The 20,489-nt window shown below is 40.3% G+C and overlaps 1 protein-coding gene across 10 annotated transcripts in view; it reads left to right on the forward strand.

Moving 5' to 3' along the window:
* The window catches only part of STXBP5L (syntaxin binding protein 5 like), a 412,558-nt gene that overhangs the window by 302,921 nt on the left and 89,148 nt on the right, over window positions 1-20,489 (forward strand). For 8 of the 10 annotated variants that reach the window (XR_005597546.1, XR_005597541.1, XM_039534539.1 and 5 more), the window contains 3 exons: window positions 8,766-8,891; window positions 17,024-17,175; window positions 18,841-18,912. Coding sequence is in view for 8 of the 10 variants with exons in the window: in XM_039534539.1 (XP_039390473.1) it covers window positions 8,766-8,891; window positions 17,024-17,175; window positions 18,841-18,912 (350 nt within the window). In the remaining 2 variants the exon portion in view is untranslated. The remainder of the gene's footprint in view (window positions 1-8,765; window positions 8,892-17,023; window positions 17,176-18,840; window positions 18,913-20,489) is intronic. The other 2 variants (XM_039534558.1, XM_039534570.1) reach the window with 1 other exon arrangement.

Here is a 20,489-nt window from a genome sequence, read left to right on the forward strand (position 1 = left end):
ACATTATAGATGACAAGTTCCTAACTTAAAAAGTACTGCAGCCTACATGGGGGAATTCTGTATTAGACCTTATCTTAATGGATAAAGAAGTTAATGGTAGCTTAGGTACAAGTGATTATGACTTGATCACATTTATAATGTCAAGCAGAGTAAAATCTAGACCAGCAATATATACACTTGGTGCTTTAATAGGGCCAATTTTCCAAAGCTGAAAACAATTATGAGCCAAATCAGCTAGGAGAAAGAATTGAATCAGAAAAATATGATCATAGAATCATAGAATATCAGGGTTGGAAGGGACCTCAGGAGGTCATCTAGTCCAACCCCCTGCTCAAAGAAAGACCAATCCCCAACTAAATCATCCCAGCCAGGGCTTTATCAAGACTGACCTTAAAAACCTCTAAGGAAGGAGATTCCACCACCTCTCTTGGTAACCCATTCCAGTGCATCACCACCCTCCTAGTGAAAAAGTTTTTCCTAATATCCAACCTAAACTTCCCCAACTGCAACTTGAGACCATTACTCCTTGTTCTGTCATCTGTTGCCACCGAGAACAGTCTAGATCCATTCTCTTTGGAACCCCTCTTTCAGGTAGTTGAAAGCAGCTATCAGTTCCCCTCATTATTCTCTTCTGCAGATTAAACAATCCCAGTTCCCTCAGCCTCTCCTCATAAGTCATGTGCTCCAGCCCCCTAATCATTTTTGTTGCCCTCTACTGGACTCTTTCCAATTTTTCCACATTCTTCTTGTAGTGTGGGGCCCAAAACTGGACACAGTTCTCTAGATGAGGCCTCACCAATGCCGAATAGAGGGGAATGAGCACGTCCCTCGATCTGCTGGCAATTCTCCTACTGAATGATAATTGGGAATCATTTCAGAGCACCTTACTAGATACCCAAAAAGCCACAATCCTACAAGAGAGGAAGAAGGTTGTGCTGGTTAAAAAACTGACCTGGTTTAGAGGAGATGTGAAGGCAGCTGTACAAAATAAAAAATAAAAATATATAACAAATGGAAGAAAGGGGAAGATGATAATGAATATAAATTAGAAGTTAGAAATCTATTGCCAGCAGAGTCAAGGACAATAAGAAGTTTTTTAAATATATTAGGAACACAAAAAAAAAATCCTGACAATGGTTTTGGTCTGTTACTAGATGGAAATGGCAGAATTATCAATAATAATTCAGAAAAATAAATATTTTTGTTCTCTATTTAGGGACAATAAATGATGCAGATTCATCATATGGTGATGATAATGCTCTTTCCATTCCACTATTATTAAACAAAAGCTACTGAAGTTACATATTTTTAAATAACAGGGCCAGATAACTTGCCTCCAGGATTTTTAAGAGAACTGCCTTAGGAGCTTGCTGAGCTGTTAATTTTAATTTTCAATAAGTTTTGGAGCACTGGGGAAGTTCCAAAACACTGAAAGAAAGCTAATGTTGGGCAATTTTTTAAAAGGGTAAATAGGATGATCTGGGTAATTATAGGCTTGTCAGCCTGACATCAATCCCAGGCATGATAATGGAGTGGCTGATACAAGTCTTGATTAATAAACAGTTAAAGCAAGGTCATGTAATTAATGCAAATCAGCATGGGTTTATGGAAAAGAGATCCTATTAAACTAACTTAATATCTTTTTTGATGAGATTGCAAGTTTGATTAGTAAAGGTAGTAATGTTGATGTAATATACTTAGACTTCAGTAAGGCCTTTGACTTGCTACCACACAAAATTTTGACTGAAAAACTGGACCAATATAAAATTAACATGGTACACATCAAATAGATTAAAAACTGGCTAACTTATAGGTCTCACAATATAACTATAAATAGGTAATCAAAAAAAAACTGGATCTGTTTCCAGTGGGGTCCTTCAGGTATCAGTCCTTGGCCCTAAACTATTTAACATCTTTATCAATCACCTGGAAGAAAACATAAAATCATCACTCATAAAGTTTGCAAATGACTCAAAAATTGGGGGAGTGGTAAATAATGAAGAGGACAGGTCATTGATTCAGAGCACTGTAGACCATTTGGTAAACTGGGCACGAGCAAACAATATGGGTTTTAATACAGATAAATGTAAATATATACACGAGGGAACAAAGAATGTACAGTAGATCCTCAGAATTATGAACACCAGAGTTACGAACTGACCAGTCAACCACACACCTCATTTGGAACCGGGAGTATACAATCAGGCAGCAGCAGGAACAAAAAAAAGCAAATACAGTACTGCACTGTGTTAAACGTAAACAACTGGGGGAAAAAGGGAAAGCATGGTCTCCTGGCCCTCAGAGACCATGTACGGACTTTGGAGGCCAGGGTGGCGGAACTGGAGGAGCTAAGAAAGGCAGAGAGGTATGTTGATGAGGCTTTCTGGGACACTGTAGAATTGTCCCACCTCTGCCCAGACAGCCCCTGTGCTGTTGAGGAGGAGAAAGGCCCAGGGAAGCAGAGCAGTCAATGGGAGCAGAGGGAAACCTTCCCATAGTTGGGACCCTCCTTCCAGATGGTGCTGGGGTTGCCTCTCGCACTGAGGTTACCTCTCCGGGGGCGGGAACTCCAGTTTCTAGGAAAAGACAGGTGTTAGTAATGGGAGATTCAATTATTAGGAACATAGATAGCTGGGTTTGTGATGACTGGGAGAACCGTATGGTGACTTGCCTGCCTGGTGCGAAGGTTGCGGATCTCTCGAGGCATGTAGACAGACTTATGTGTAGTGCTGGGGAGGAGCCGGTGGTCGTGGTACATGTAGGTACCAATGACATAGGGAAGGGTAGGAGAGATGTCCTGGAAGCCAAATTTAGGCTGCTAGGGAAGAGACTGAAATCCAGGACCTCTATGGTGGCATTCTCAGAAATGCTCCCAGTTCCACGCGCAGGGCCAGGTAGGCAGGCAGAGATTCAGAGTCTCAACGCGTGGATGAGACGATGGTGTAGAGAGGAGGGGTTCGCGTTCATTAGGAACTGGGGAAACTTGGAAATAGTGACCATAATACAATAGCATTCAACATCCCTGTGGTGGGAAGAACACCTCAACAGCCCAACACTGTGGCATTTAATTTCAAAAGGGGGAACTATACAAAAATGAGGGGGTTAGTTAGACAAAAGTTAAATGGTACAGTGACTAAAGTGAAATCCCTGCAAGTTGGGTGGGCCCTTTTTAAAGACACCATAATAGAGGCCCAACTTCAATGTATACCCCAAATTAAGAAACACAGTAAAAGAACTTAAAAAGAGCCACCGTGGCTTAACAACCATGTAAAAGAAGCAGTGAGAGATAAAAAGACTTCCTTTAAAAAGTGGAAGTCAAATCCTAGTGAGGCAAATAGAAAGGAGCACAAACACTGCCAACTTAAGTGCAAGAGTGTAATAAGAAAAGCCAAAGAGGAGTTTGAAGAACGGCTAGCCAAAAACTCCAAAGGTAATAACAAAATGTTTTTTAAGTACATCAGAAGCAGGAAGCCTGCTAAACAACCAGTGGGGCCCCTTGACGATCGAGATACAAAAGGAGCGCTTAAAGATGATAAAGTCATTGCGGAGAAACTAAATGGATTCTTTGCTTCAGTCCTCACGGCTGAGGATGTTAGGGATATTCCCAAACCTGAGCTGGCTTTTGTAGGTGACAAATCTGAGGAACTGTCACAGATTGAAGTGTCACTAGAGGAGGTTTTGGAATTAATTGATAAACTCAATATTAACAAGTCACCGGGACCAGATGGCATTCATCCAAGAGTTCTGAAAGAACTCAAATGTGAAGTTGCAGAACTATTAACTAAGGTTTGTAACCTGTCCTTTAAATCGGCTTCGGTACCCAATGATTGGAAGTTAGCTAATGTAACGCCAATATTTAAAAAGGGATCTAGAGGTGATCCCGGCAATTACAGACCGGTAAGTCTAACGTCGGTACCGGGCAAATTAGTTGAAACAATAGTTAAAAATAAAATTGTCAGACACATAGAAAAACATAAATTATTGAGCAGTAGTCAACATGGTTTCTGTAAAGGGAAATCATGTCTTACTAATCTATTAGAGTTCTTTGAAGGGGTCAACAAACATGTGGACAAGGGGGATCCGGTGGACATAGTGTACTTGGATTTCCAGAAATCCTTTGACAAGGTCCCTCACCAAAGGCTCTTACGTAAATTAAGTTGTCATGGGATAAAGGGGAAGGTCCTTTCATGGACTGAGAACTGGTTAAAAGACAGGGAACAAAGGGTAGGAATTAATGGTAAATTCTCAGAATGGAGAGGGGTAACTAGTGGTGTTCCCCAAGGGTCAGTCCTAGGACCAATCCTATTCAATTTATTCATAAATGATCTGGAGAAAGGGGTAAACAGTGAGGTGGCCAAGTTTGCAGATGATACTAAACTGTTCAAGATAGTTAAGACCAAAGCAGATTGTGAAGAACTTCAAAAAGATCTCACAAAACTAAGTGACTGGGCAACAAAATGGCAAATGAAATTTAATGTAGATAAATGTAAAGTAATGCACATTGGAAAAAATAACCCCAACTATACATACAATATGATGGGGGCTAATTTAGCTACAACAAGTCAGGAAAAAGATCTTGGAGTTATCGTGGATAGTTCTCTGAAGATGTCCACGCCGTGTGCAGAGGCGGTCAAAAAAGCAAACAGGATGTTAGGAATCATTAAAAAGGGGATAGAGAACAAGACGGAGAATATAGTATTGCCCTTCTATAAATCCATGGTACGCCCACATCTCGAATACTGTGTACAGATGTGGTCTCCTCACCTCAAAAAAGATATTCTAGCACTAGAAAAGGTTCAGAAAAGGGCAACTAAAATGATTAGGGGTTTGGAGAGGGTCCCATACGAGGAAAGATTAAAGAGGCTAGGACTCTTCAGTTTGGAAAAGAGGAGACTAAGGGGGGATATGATAGAGGTATATAAAATCATGAGTGATGTTGAGAAAGTGGATAAGGAGAAGTTATTTACTTATTCCCATAATACGAGAACTAGGGGTCACCAAATGAAATTAATAGGCAGCAGGTTTAAAACAAATAAAAGGAAGTTCTTCTTCACGCAGCGCACAGTCAACTTGTGGAACTCCTTACCTGAGGAGGTTGTGAAGGCTAGGACTATAACAATGTTTAAAAGGGAACTGGATAAATTCATGGTGGCTAAGTCCATAAATGGCTATTAGCCAGGATGGGTAAGAATGGTGTCCCTAGCCTCTGTTCATCAGAGGATGGAGATGGATGGCAGGAGGAAGATCACTTGATCATTGTCTGTTATGTTCACTCCCTCTGGGGCACCTGGCATTGGCCACTGTCGGTAGACAGATACTGGGCTAGATGGACCTTTGGTCTGACCCAGTACGGCCGTTCTTATGTTCTTATGTTCAACATTTTTCTTCTGCATAGAATGTTTTAAAGCTGCATTAAGTCAGTGTTCAGCTTAAAACTTTTGAAAGAACAACCATAATGTTTTGTTCAGAATTATGAACATGCCTGAGGTTTTCGTAACTCTGAAGTTCTTCTGTATGTCATACTTACAGAATGGGGGACTCTACCATAGGAAGCAGTGATTCTGAAAAAGATTTGGGGATGGGCAGAATAAGCAGCAGAATATGAGCTCCCAGTGTGATGCTGTGGTGAAAAGAGCTAATGCAATCCTGAGGGGCATAAACAGAGTAATCTCGAGTAGGAGTAAAGAAGTTTTTTCACCTCTGTATTTGGCACTGATGTGACTGCTGCTGGAATACTGTGTCCAGTTATGGTGTACACAATTCAAGAAGGATGTTGATAAATTGAAGAGGGTTCAGAGATGAGCCATAAGAATAATTAAAAAATTAGAAAACATGCCTCATAGCGACAGATGCAGGGACCTCAGTCTATTTATCTGAACAAGGGAAGGTTAAGGAATGACTTGATTACAGTCTACAAATATCTATCTGAGGAAAAAATATTTAATAACGGGCTCTTCAGTCTAACAGGGAAAGGTATAACACAATCCAGTGGCTAGGGTGTGACGCTAGACAAATTCAGATTGTAAATAAGGCACACATTTTTAATGGTGAGAGTAATTAACCACTGGAGCAATTTACCAAGGATCGTGGTGAATTCTCCATCACTGACAATTTTTAAATTAATATTGTGTGTTTTTCTAAAAAAGATACTCTAGGAATTATTTTGGAGAAGTTTTATGGTGTGTGCTATATAAGAGGTCAGACTAGATTATTATAATGGTCCCTGCTGCCTTAGAATCTATGTATCTAAATTATAGGTCCAATATAAACAAAAAGACCCAGCCCATAATTATTTATTATCAGTGAGCCAACATTACTTTAAACTGCTGTACTGTTGATTTTGAAGGTGATAATAGAAAGTTATAAAATTTAGCCAAACATGAGCTAAGATTATTATACTATTTGGGTTCCACTTTTGAGTTTTGCTGAAAAGAAAAACTTGCCTACCAGAAACCACTTTATCCACCCCAAGAGAAGATATAATTTTTATAGATATGAAACAATAAACAATAAGAAAAGTATAGATCCTTAAAAACAATGCCCACCTGCATCCCTGGTGTAACTACATCAAAGTCAGTAGAGATACAACATGGATTAAATTGACCCATAATTTGTATAGTGTACATGCCCCATAAGAACTGAGTAGTAGTACAAAAATGAGGCCAAATCTATCAGATGCTCATTTTGATATGATTTGTATTTTCACTGTTAACAGTACATAATTATTTTCAATAAAATAACATTCATTGCAATCTGATAAGTAACCACTACTGTAAAGAAATTCAGTTACAAAGAAAAATATACATTTCTTGTTAACGAGTAAATACTGAAGTGAGGAACATATACAGCATCTTTAATAAGCTCAGGAGAGTTAAAAACTATGATTAATAAAGTGTGGTTTATACCACTGGAATTTTAAATAATTTTAAGAGCGTGTCTGGTATTTTAAACTGCAGCATTTAAGACAAATTGGACATTGTCTTCAATACAATATTTGAAGATGATAAATACATTCTACCAGTCAGCAAAGAAAGGTACTAAAAAGACAAAGCAGCCATACGGTAGGTGAAGAATAATCTTTTCACAGCGTCTTTGGTACACCTCTGGGACCTGCTTTGCAGACCATTGCACCTTCCATAACAACGCATGAAGAGAGACTGCTAACTGCACCAAACTCTGTATACGAAGCCTATGTAAAAAGCTCTTTGTAGCTTGAAAGCTTGTCTCCTTCGCAAGCATAAGTTGGTCCAATAAAAGATATTACCTCACCCACCTTGTCTTTCTTATAAGAATCCATTCAGTCTTCAAGACTAGATTAGCGACTAGGTGATTGTACTCAAAGGAAGGAGAGTTAACAAAACAGGTTAGTTGGATTGAAGGAGAGATGGAGCCTTTGCCTGATTCATGAGTTGTAGGTATCCAGATACCACAGAGATGAGCACTATATAAAAATGCGGCTAGATCAAGGATCGGCAACCTTTGGTATGCGGTCCATCAGGGAAATCTGCTGGCGGGCCGGGACGGTTTGTTTACCTGCATTGTCTGCGGGTTCAGCCGATTGCAGCTCCAACTGGCCACATTTTGCCGTTCCAGGCCAATGGGGGCTGCGGGAAGCAGCGCAGGCCGAGGGATGTGCTGGCTGCCGCTTCCTGCAGCCCCCATTGGCCTGGACTGGTGAATTGTGGCCAGTGGGAGCTGCTATCGGCTGAACCTGTGGACACTGCAGGTAAACAAACCGTCCCGGCCCACCACCGGATTTCCCTGATGGGCTGTGTGCCAAAAGTTGCCAATCCCTGGGCTAGATAGATAAGAAGGGGAAATTAAAAGGTGAAGCAACATTTTATGTGGCCTTTTAAAGCACAGCCACTCTTGAATTTCTCAGATTTCAACCGTCATCACTAAATAGAATTCCCCCTAATAATAATTAATTTAAGCACTTATCTAGTTAGGATTGGGTTACAGCAGGATCTGTAGATCTACAGATCGGGATCCATGGACACAGAAATTTGCATCCCAGGAGCTGCATGTGTTATGTGCAGGAGAAGGTACAGGAATTAAGCATAGGCATGACAGAGAGCAAGGAGTACCACAAACAATTTTACAGGGTTGGTTCTTTATCGTTGGATTGGAACTAGAGCTTGGTTGGAAAAACTTTGACACAATCATTTCATTTTCCATCAGAAAATGCAGTTCCACTGAAATAGAAATTATTCACAAAGTGATTGTTGATTTAGCAGAAATTTTGTTTTGGGAAAAATGGGAAAACTATTTCCAACAACGTTGAAATGTCCCATTTCAACACTTTTTTAGAATGAAATGTTTCAATTTTTTCTTTTGAAATGACTTTGTTTCTAAATTGTTTTATTTTCCACTATATATTATAAATTTTTAAAAAGTTGAATTTGTAACGAAACAAAACAATGTTGTTGAAATGAAACATTTCAATTGACCCAAAACAAACAAACAAAAATTTGGTATTTTCTTTTGTGGAGAATTTTGACATTTTCAGGTTTCATTCCTAATCTGAAACCTCATTGAAACGCTCCATGAAATGAAATTTTCCTTCTCTACACAGCTCTAAGTGGAACATATAGTCTTAATCTACAACTATATTAAAAGTATGGTGGGAATTCCTTTTCAGTGTTGATCCAGTCCTACAAGAGAAGTTGGCTTCACTATTATCTCCTCAGGGTAAATAGTTTCTATTATTGTGCCCTAATGGTTTTGTTTATGTGTTTCTGTTTTGTGTCCCTTTTTCTTCTTAGTGTTAAGACTCGAACTGTGCGAATGCCTCCTGGGTACCAAGCAGAACTTGTTATTCAGTTGGTATGGGTGGATGGTGAGCCTCCACAACAAATCACCAGTCTGGCCGTAAACTCAGCCTATGGACTGTAAGTAACTAAAAATCATGTTGTATTGATTTATTCTTTACTCAGCTAAGCAATGTATGTTTTCAGTTATACTTAAAAGTCACCATGAAAAATCAAAAGTTGCTTTAAGCTTGGTTCGTAGGTAAAAAATTACAAGAACAAGTAACCTGCATAAAGGATGTAATATGAGAAGTTCATCTGACAGTCTCATGATTGCATCTTTCATATAATATCCCTGTCCTTTTAATCAAAACCTAATTACCTTTCTGAGTTATAATTTTTTTAAAGATATCTTAAAATAATCACCAGATTACCTGCAGATGGCACAAGGGGGTGTAAATTAGACCTCCCTGTGATACCTTGATAGAAGGCAGGCATTGGTGTCACTGCTGCCTTCATTTGGGTACTTGTTAGAAGGGACAGTTTTCGTTTATGGCTAGGTCTCCACAGAAAACCAGCTGGAAAAGGTTGTGGTGGGAATGCACTGGCCATGTATCCTTTCCAACCAGCACATCCCATTTGATTCCATGTAATACTAATGGGTGTTGCATATGTCCATCAAATCAAGAAAAGAGTCTTTACAAGTTTGTTTCTGGTAGAGAAGATATCACTCGGGTATAAAGGTATAGGTTGGCGTTTCTAAGGGGGCCTCAGGGAATTAGGTGCCCAGCTCTTACTGACTTTCAGTATAAATTTGAGCACGTGCCCGTCAGAAGCCCCTTTGAAAATCTCAGCCATAACCTTTGTATTAGTGTAAAAATATTTGTCTGTCCTGAGGTACTCGTCAGCTCCTAGTCATGAAATCTAGAAATTTCATTAATTTTATCTTTGCCAGAATGCATTTTTCACAGTACCTAGGCAAACTTAATCTTTGGCCCTTCCTGATCTCATTGAGTGCACCCCTTTCCAGGTCTAGCCATCACCTGGTTCTGGGTGGAATCACTCATTTCTCCATCCTCAGTCTGGGCCCTGGGTTGCAGTGCCCTGGTACTAACCATGATTACCTCAGCACTCTGATTTATGGCCAGCAGCTGCAATTCTGTTGTATTCTCTGGGAGCAATGACAGTGGTAAGCAGCGACCAGGAAGAGTGCTGGAACAATTTGTATAGTGTGGGTGCTGAAAGCCATTGAACCAAACTGTAAACCCTGTATATGGTGGAAACAACTTAAAGCCAGGGAGTGCGGCAGCACCTCCAGCACCCTTAGTTGCAGCACCTAGGGTGACCAGCCAGCCTCTTTGAAGCAAAATATTGTTTATTCAGAACAAAAGCATTTCAGAGAATACAGATCTTAAAAATAATGAAACTGATTGTATGCATATTGAGCTTTTCCCTAAGGTTTACCATTCCCTTGATCTGGGAAGGCCTGACTGCTGCCTGACTGCTTCTCTCTCTCTCTGTCAACCCTGTCCTCCACTACTTTTTTTGAAAGTGCAGCCCCTTCCTTCTCTCAGATACTTTTTAACTCTTTCGTGTTCTTTTGATCTCTGGCCTCCCACCCTGGGAAAACAGCTGTCACTTCATCCCAGAGCCTGGAAATAGGCCATTATCTTGTAATTTCCCCCGGTGTTTGTTGGGAGGTTGCTTATGTGGGACCATTGTGTTGCCTTCCTGTATATTCTTCCCACGACCCCCTATTAAATTAGATCAGTGCAGTCATACAGGAAATTCTGATAATCCACCATCGTTACAGGGGCGCTGGAACAATTTTCATAGTGAGGGTGCTGAGAGCCAATGAACCAAACTGTAAACCCTGTCTATAATGGAAACCACTTCAAGCACCCTTACTTCCATCATGTATGCCTACTTATACAGTAACTTTATCTCACTGAGCAGGCCATGTACAATAGTCTTACCTTTATTACATATCCATGTTCATACATAGAGTAGTACATAGCAGCTTCACAGCTGTCACACCATTACTACAGGTACAAAGCATGTATAAAAACAAAGATTAAAAAACACCTTACACTCAACAAACATATGGCAGTTGATGTGTTATGAAATTAAATATATTTCACTTGATTTCTGTTTACTTTGAGCTCTTGCAAGCTGCAAATTCGAAATATTTACACTTTCATGCAATTAAAGAGAATCATCACACTACTGGTTTTCGTTATAAAAGTAGAAAAAAGTGTGGCAAAATTCTGCAGGTATATCTTAGTATATTTTAAAATATATAAAAATATTAAATTAAATTTAAACAATGACGAACTAAGAAGGCCTTTCCTGAAAATGAATGACCAGTTTGTGTATTCCTTAGCCCGCCACCTGAGCCCAAGGTCCTCAGCCCCTCCCAATATTAACTGCCAAGAAATGTCTGATCAAGATTTTAGCCCTGCTATTATGAAAAATGTTAAATTAATTAATTAAAAGCACAAGCATTCCTCCCTCCCCCCAAAAAATCAGCTTTAAGAGGTTGAATAGTATGCGGCATGTAATATGCAGTTTCTTTCAGTACCAATCCTTTCTTAGTAGTTAGTAACTACAGTAGCCAGTGGGAAATAAGAAATTCCCTCTGAACTCTTCATTAGGTTTATGATTGTATACAGAAGACATAGAAATTATTTATTTGCCTTTAGGTCTGGTAGTAGTAATCTTCTCCTAATTATATTGTTCCTCTGTCAAAGGTATTATTAAGCCTCCTTCTTTATAGTCAATATTGTATAGCTGGAATGCATAACACACCTATATGCATTGTTGTAGCCGTGTGTGTCCTGAGGAAGAGCTCTGTGTAGCTTGAAAGCTTGTCTCTCTGACCAGCAGAAGTTGGTCCAATAAAAGATATTACCTCACCCAACTTGTCTCTCTAACACATCTATAGTTAAGTTTGGCCACTGTCAATCTAAAGAGTTTTTCTTTTGCAGTTGCTTATAACTTTTCCAGACTTTCATCGTTGGGGTGAAATTTTCTAGGTCTGATCTCTGCCTGAGGGGGGTCAAGTGTTTTGGGAAATTTGAGCAAAAACAGTTTAACTGTTTTCAAGTATAAAGTAAGTGGGGGAAATCCTTTTACTATTATAAAAAAAATCTATGACCTTTAGCTCACAGATTTTGACTTGGACTATTTACAAAGTTTTTTTAAAACATATATTGAACAGGTGCACTGATTTTTTTTAACAAGTTGGTAAGGGTTTATTTTACTAATGATCCTCCAAAATTCTGATGGCACCCCTCATGAACGTGTAAGGAGTTTGAGTAGGTTTTTCTGTCTCCTAAGTTGAATATGAAACCTCAACTGTCTAGTCTGAAGCAGCTAAATTATGAAAGTGCTTTAGAAAGAATAAAACTGAGAACCAATAGAATAAAAACCTACCTAATTCAAGAAAGCTTAATTATGCTCTTCAGACTGGTTAGAGGTCATTAATGCTTTCTTGAAAAAAATTCTGTCAGAAACCCAGACAGTGGTGGCCAGGCTTATATCTATTATGCTGATATGTAACCGGTATAGATATTTATCATAGGGCCTGCAACCTTCTTTGCCAGAAATTCTTCCTCAGGAAATCTGTTTTTTTGGGCTCCATTCAGTTGTTTGACCATAGAATATGCCAGCATATGAGGATATGTTATAAAGCAGTGCTCACAGGCAGTGGGTTTATATTCTTAGGATGCTGTGATGGGGTGTGCAAACCCAACGCTGGGCAACAAGGGGTTAAGGAATTACTTTGGGCCCAGCCAGCCCCACTCCACCACGAGTGTAGGAAATGCTCCAACTGGAGGAGGAGTTAAAAGATGGGGGAACCGCTCTTTTGGTGGCAGACCAGGGAAGAGAGCAGACCTGCAAGCTGCTGCTCCAGCAGAGGAGAGCCTGAGGGAAGGCAGAATCTCTCCCTAAGACAACTGCCCAAAGGTCTCTTCCAGAGAGAAGGGAGAACCTGCCACAGAGGCAGCCTGACAGAACAAGATTTCCCTCTCCCCTCATATGAACTCTGGACTTCCGTAATCCCTTTTCTTTTTGTTTGGACTACCCCAGCAGGGGAAAGCCCTTGGACTGAGCTGGCCCTGGAGGCTGGACCGTACCACAGGAGGAGGCAGCTGCCACTTGAGAAAGAGAGCTACCACACTGTACACTGACCGCAGAAGGTGCTTTGTGATGAGCAGGCACCCTTCACACCACCTTAACCCAACCAGTGACCTGGGGACAGTCACGGGTGGGAAGATAGGAAATGGCCCAGAGAGGGGCTGTCCCTGAAGCACCCTTCGCTGTCAGATCACTGACAGCCCTCAGAGGGCCCTAGGTGGGAGCCTGGTGAAGTGGGAAGGTCCAGGCTTCCCTACCAACAACCTCCCTGCAGCTCTTGGGCTTAAACCACCTTTACTGTACCTCTCTGTTTTGCTTTCTGGGCCTGATCGTCCTTATGCTAAACCAGTGCCAGAGATTCCTTCTTTATCTAGAATGCCTCATGCAATGTCCAATTCCCTTAAAAAATCCTTCTTACAACAGTCAGATGGCTTTGAGGGTGATAAGGACTCATTTCTGATTTTCTCCTGTAGCCAAATGCTTGGCTATTAGCAAGAAACATTCCTTCCTTGGTCCTTACTATTGTATTAAGAGTATTTTTTTTAACGGTTGTTCCCAGAAAGATCTCACTGATCACTGCTCCTTTACATGTTTTTTATTTTTACTGTGTTCAACAAAGGCCTCAGGCACATCATTTTCTGAAGGCAGATGACTAGCATTTCTGCTGTCTCAAATCACATACAAGAGATTGTGTTTTGTTCATGCTCCAGTCTTCTTTTTCTACAGTGCTATGTTGCGTCATTTAGATCCCTTTTACTCGCTTAGTACAACCTTGTCTTTTATTCATGTAGGAACATAGGACTTGCTTTACCAACTTAGCCTAGTGGTCCATCTAATCCAAATCCCTGTCTCTGACAGTTGGTAGTACCAGATACTTCATAGAAAGATTCAAGAGTCCCCATAATGGACAATAGGGATAGTTTCCTTGCAAACCCCCATCAGTTAGAGGTTGGCCTATGCCCTGAAACATGAAGGTTTGTATACCGTATACAAAATGTTATCCTCTCTCATATAATTGTGGATGTTCTTATTTAACCCAACAAACCCTTGTTGAAAGTCTAAGGCCAGATCCATGGTCGGTGGTTGGAGCATGCTGTCAGTGCATTCCTTCTGCGAATGTTCTGTTATAGTTAGTTGTTGTTAGTAATAGCAGTACTCATTTTGGATCCCTTGGATCCCATTTTCTTTATTTTCTGTTTGTTCCTGCTCTCAGTAGTCTGAACTCTGAGCTTAAGTGGTTCTGGGGGAACTTATGCCAAAGTCCCCGGGCTTCAAGCTCTACTCTGGGTGTAGCAGGCCGTTGGCCATGAGTATCCCTCACCCTCACTGTCTGATGTGCTTGGGTGAGGGTCAGGGACAAGTACCTGATTTGACAGGGCTTCAAGACAAGAACTAACAAGCTAAGAGAAGAGCATCTCAGATACATCTTCATGGAGACACCCTTCCCACAGCATTGGATCCCCCTCAGTCAGATAGAGGTCATTCCTCAACACTGTCCAGGAGTGTTCCCCCAGCTTTACCTGTCAATGGAGACAGGAGGAATTCCCCCTCATCAGGGCAGTCCTCAAAGAGAGACATGTTCTTTGAGTACCCTCAGCCTCTGAAGCCTAAGAAGAGAATGGCTTTGACATCCTACTCCTCACAGTATGAAGTGGGTTCCTACGTCTCCCACTTCAGGGAATCCACGGCTTCCTCCAAGCAGTGACTGCTCAAGACAATCTGCTGCCCTGCGGCTTCCTGAATGCCCCCTCCCACCTCCTGGTCAGTTCCCCTTTAGGGGTCACAAAGCGGAAAATATAGCAGTTTGCTTCTCTATAAACAGTTTTCCCTGGAAGGACCCCCACTGGAATCCCCCAACCCAAGGAGCCAGCGGTTCTGTCCAGCCCCACCCCACATTAGGGATCTATCTCTAAGAGTACCATGTGGTAGGACTTGTGAGATGGGGCTTTATCTGCCCCACCGATTCTGGCTCTGGCCCTCCCATCCTGAGTGAACCCTTCTGGATGTCAATCTGAAGGTTCACCCAGGGTTCAGGAGGAGCTGCACCCAGCCAGCTGGGGCTCTGATGTGAGGCTGGGGGAGGGACCATGCAATACATGGGTAGAACAATGGCGGGGAATAATACAGGACTGGAGTCTGGACACAATGAGGGATGGGGGACAGGACCTGGGTGAAGACCAGGACACAGGGAACAGATGCGGTTGTCGCACTGTCTGCTCTGCAGACTTTCCTGGATGTGGCAGACTCGGCTGCCAAAGTCATGGTGATGGCAGTAACTATGAGATGCTTGTCATGCCTCCTGTTATCGGGGATCCCTGTAGAAGTACAACAGATTTTTGAAGATCTCCCCTTCAAGGGCTGTGCCTTATTCTTCTGGAAGATGGATGAAGCACGGCATATGTTAAAAGATTCTAGGCCAGTGTTGACATCCCTGCCCCTATATACACCAGCCCCCAAAAGAACAAAATTTCGACCCGTGTTTCAACCAAGGCAGCAGTATTAGTCTAGCAGATCAGTCCAGGCAAAAACACAAGCAAGGAGGAAGGAGGCCCCAACCATCCACTTCTGCTGCCGCTTCATCCAGGCAGCTGCATGTCTCAAAGCAGCCTGTTTGGGTCTCTTCTCAGCTGTTTGTCTCCTATGCAGAAGGAAGGGATGGTGTCCTGTAACATTGCAGTGGCTTTCCAAGTGGATCACCAGCTGCATTGTCATATATTACAAGATCAAGGGCATAATGCCTCATGAAAAGTTCTGAGCATTCAACCAGAGCGTACACAACCTCCACAGTGGTTGTGAGAAACATCCTTATCATGGATCTCTGAAGGGTGGCAAAATGGTCTTCAGTCCACACTTTTGCTAGATGCCATTATTTACCACATCAAGAGAAGACACGAATTTGAGGAAAGCAGTCCTGCAGTCCCTCGTCCAATGAGATTCCTAGACCTTCCTCCAGCAGAAACTTGCTTGGAAGACACCTAGTATAATGGACATATGCAGTAACACAAAGAAAAATGTTTACTCTCCTCTCATAACTGCTGTTCCTTGAGATGGGTTGCATATGTCCATTACACAACCCACCCTCCTTCCCTAATGCCTCAGAGCCTGTCATCTAAGAATCCAGTATGAAGCTCTTGGCATGGAGCATGAAGAACAGCAAGGTTCAGGAGTGGCCTCCCCTGTGGATACTGCTAAGGAAGACTCACCAACACTGGTGCACAATGCGTTCACACACTTAGTATGATGGACATACGCAACACATCTCAAAGAATAACAGCTGTCTGAGGTGAGAAACCATTTCTTCTATTGAATATGTTTGTTGTAGTGATTCCACTTCTCCCATAATACTATTCTCCCTCTTATATTGCTTTTCTACATATATATTAAACATCTACTATAAGATTTTATGGACCTGTTTTCAAAGGAGCCAAATTAAATCAGGCACTCAACTCCCATTGAATTTTGGTGGGAATTGAACACGTAAATCCCTTGTGCTGCTTTGAAAATCACAGCCTTAGGCATTTTTTAAATAACAATATGAAATTTAGCTATATATTCCTCTTTTGACTGACTGACGTTCTGCTTTTGTGGTTCCTGGTAGTTGTAGCTCTATGGTTGCTGTATGGAATCTTGTTTTGTACAGTGGGAGAAAAGGAAGGACAAAAAAAATTATAGTAAATGTACACAAAAGACCAGATTTCATGGGGGAGACTAGATTTCACAGTCTCTGACTCTTTTTTTAATGTCCATAAATTTGGTAGGACTCTAGTTATATATAATGTAAGATTTGTGCACTTAATTTTCATTATCTACCACATGATTATAATTATAACAAATATATTGTTCCATATGGCAATATTTAGATATTATTACAACAATGAAACATGCAAAGTGAGTGTTTATTAAGGTAAACGATATCTGTTTTGAATAATGTTAATTACAACATTTTAGGACAAAAGTTTATTTGAATTCAGAATTATAAAACCATTTATAATTACAATTAGAAACTTAATCTTTGAAAAGGTCTTAGAAAATTATTGCAAATTCACAGTAGTAGCTGTTTTAAATAATACTTCTATGAATTATACCATATAATGCCAGAGTATAATGCCTTTGAGGAACATTTCTTTTCTCAGAGTTGCATTTGGGAACTGCAATGGTTTGGCTGTTGTGGATTTTATGCAGAAGACAGTATTGCTGAGCATGGGAACCATTGACCTATACGGATCAAGTGATCCATACCAGCGTCAGCCCCGTTCTCCACGCAAAAACAAGCAGTTCACTGCAGGTAGGAGATAAAATACAGTTGTTCTGAACCTGACTCATTCTTTGTTTTCTTGCTTGCGGCTTTTTATAGTGCTTTTGAAATGCATGATTATCTGCCAGCCAATGGAATTTATAGAACCATATCAAAGAAATCTGACTGCTCCTTAGGTACTGAAACTTCCTCAAATGCAAAGCATTATATACGAAGCTTAATTGTTTGGGATGGTGGTCAGCAAGTAATCTCCCTAGCTGAGTCCCTAAGTAATTGTAAGGAGTAGAAAAACTGATTGTCTTAATGCTAGCCAACTCATAATGTGCATAGTCAATATGTTGATTTTTTTTCCAGTTGCCAAATGCTTCAGACAGATAAGTAAGATTTCATTTTAAAGCAACATGTATCCTCTGCCAAATCACATGCTTTAGTCTTTAAATAAATCTTTATGGTCGAAGGACCAACTAAAGAAACACATCCAAGGGACATCTTCATTAAGTAGCTAAGCAGCTTAAGACAGGAAGTAGACATTTTTATTCTCCTCCATTGGATATAGTAACTAGGGCGCTTGACAGAAGATTATTAAATCTGTCTGTGCAATTTTTTTAAAATTTTATGTCAAGAAGCATATGGCAGACATCATTAAGCGCTGCATAGTGGAAATAATTTTCCACCAATACAATTACACTTTGCCTTATGTTTCTGTTAATATAAAATTTCCATTTGTCAGAAAATTAGTAAAATTAATACTTTATATTTGTGTAAAATATTTTGTCTATATGTTTCATTTTTACACAATTAAAACAGTCTTATTGACAGACAGTTATGAAATGTTAAAGTTTGGTAACAAAACAATTTGGATGTAAACTTTCAGGGTTTATAATCTAGTCATGAATTTTGAAAAATGTAAATTGTCGTGTACTATTAATTTATGACAACTATATGTTTATCAATATGTCCTACACTAAGTCACCCAGTCATGTTCTCATTGGAATCAGTGGGAATTTTGCCACTGACTTCAGTGGAAGAAAGATTAGACTCTAAATTATTAAAACTTAAATAAATCTCCATGTTCTACTTTTGTTCCTGAAATACTGTTTATCTCATTTTACAAATATCTAACTCCATCAGGTTCAGTTCTCAACTATGCCAAGCGTAAAGATGATGTAAAATTTGCCACAGCTGATGAGAGCAGCTCCTGGTCTGGCTGGGGCCACAGCAGCCCCTGCATAACTTTGCTGCTCTCTTAACCATGCTTCAACCAGACACTGCAGCAACTTCACAGGAGGGGGACTGTGGGTAGCTTTGTGCCACCTGAGGATTCCCTTGTATCAGGCAGAATCTTTTGCTATTCCTTTAGGGCAACATTCCAGCTGTTTTGTGCAGCTTATAATTGAGCCCATCTTGAATAAATACCTAATGAAAATAACAATCTTTTTTAGACCACTCATAAAAATGATGCATCTGAATAAAACCTCAGCTGCTTTCTCACCATCCATCCCACACTCTTTACTTTTCTGGATTATTATTTTCCTTGTTATATCTTCTGACCAGAGGGTAAACATCTGCTGAAATTTCTTCACCTTGGCTGTTCTAGATGCTGGTTATAATATCACATCCTTTCACTTTAGACTGTTTTTTTTTCTCTTTTTCCTCTGCCTGCTGCTGATGCTGGTGTACTGGCATGTTCCAAAGACAACTTTTGCATGCGTGGCCTGTCTAACTTTTATCCAGATTTAACGAAACGGATCCGTACTTCCTATCAGAGTAAGTTCTATAAAGGTTAGGCAAACAGCTTTATCACAATCAGAATATGCCTGACTTAAACCCATATGTTTGTACTCCGTAATGTGTTTCTTTAAACACATTCAGCATGCATGCAAATTTTTTAAATTTTATTTTACAAGAAATGTAAACTATGTTGAGTGCTGACAATTGTTTTCATTACACCAACATTTCAGGTCTGTTTCTTCTGCTAGTGAAGTCAATGACAAAACTCTCATTGACTTACCATGGGATTGGGCCTTAAAATGGATTATTCAGCAATGTTAACTTCCTGATGATCACTAACATCCATTGTTTTTGTGTTAATTTTAACGTGTATCAACTTACGTGAAGCATCTCTTATTTTGAGATGGTCCTGCCCCAGTGTAGTTGTAAATAAATTAACTATTGTACTGTTTTAGAACGCCAGTGTGGTCTATAGAACTAAGCTATGGCGCAGGAGCCAGGAATACGAAGTTCTGAGCCTGGCTCTGTACTTGGCTTACTGTGTGGCTCTGGACAAATGAGCCTATCTCTCTGAGCCTTGGTTTCCATGTGTGTAAAATAAGTATTATAATACTTATGTATCTCAAAGGAGGGTTGTGAGGATTAATTAGTTAATATTTGTAATATGCTTTCAAGATATAAAGTGGAGTATAAATTCTAATTACAGTTTTATACACAGTGTATGATGCACTGGGCTATAATTCATTTTGCAAAAATGACTTATGAGGCCCTACTGTGTGCCTCATAAGGTACATCTGCTTTTCAAGCTGGAGGTGTAATTTCTAGTTCTGATCAAGTTAGCATGCTAAAAATAGAACGTAGCTGCCACCATGCGAGCGTCAGGAGGTGCTAGCCACCCTGAGTACATACCTAGCGTCTTGGACAGGTACATACTCAGGGCAACTGCTTGCATCGCCATGGCTACACTCTGCTTTTAGCTCTCTGGCTCAATCACAACTGGCATGGATATGTTTTCCCTGGAGCTGAAAGTTACACCTTCCAGTTCAAAGTGTGAACATACCCTTAATGAACTGGTCTCCAGGATGCCTCTTGCTCAACTCTTGTTAAACCAGCTTTCATAGAATTGGATAGGCCATTCAGCTAAGTACTCAATGAAGGCAAGATAACTAATGGGGAACAGTGGCTTGATAGCCCACTGCGAAGTATTTGTACATAATGCCATTAAAATGGGGTTCTGTGCTTACACTAGATGATCTGTTCCCTTTCTCCATGCTGATTGCTCTTCACCTGCTGTCCACACAATTCCAGTCTACAATATTTAGCCCATCCATAACAATGGATTTTGTACTGAAAGTGGGTAAAATGTTTGAAGCTCTTAAAAATGTGAACCATTTGTTCACTAAATATGAGACCACTCATAAATCTGGTAACTTGTTTAAAGGAATGTGATTTGTGAGTGGAATAACACCTATGACATAAAAAGAACAGGAGTACTTGTGGCAACTTAGAGACTAACAAATTACTCTGAAACCTATGACATAGAATGTTTTAAAACATAATTGCCCAATTCCTGCTAATTTTACTTCATCTATAACTGTAAGATGGAGAAACAA

The sequence above is a fragment of the Mauremys reevesii genome, linkage group 1, assembly GCF_016161935.1.
Source record: "Mauremys reevesii isolate NIE-2019 linkage group 1, ASM1616193v1, whole genome shotgun sequence".
NCBI lineage: Eukaryota > Metazoa > Chordata > Testudines > Geoemydidae > Mauremys > Mauremys reevesii.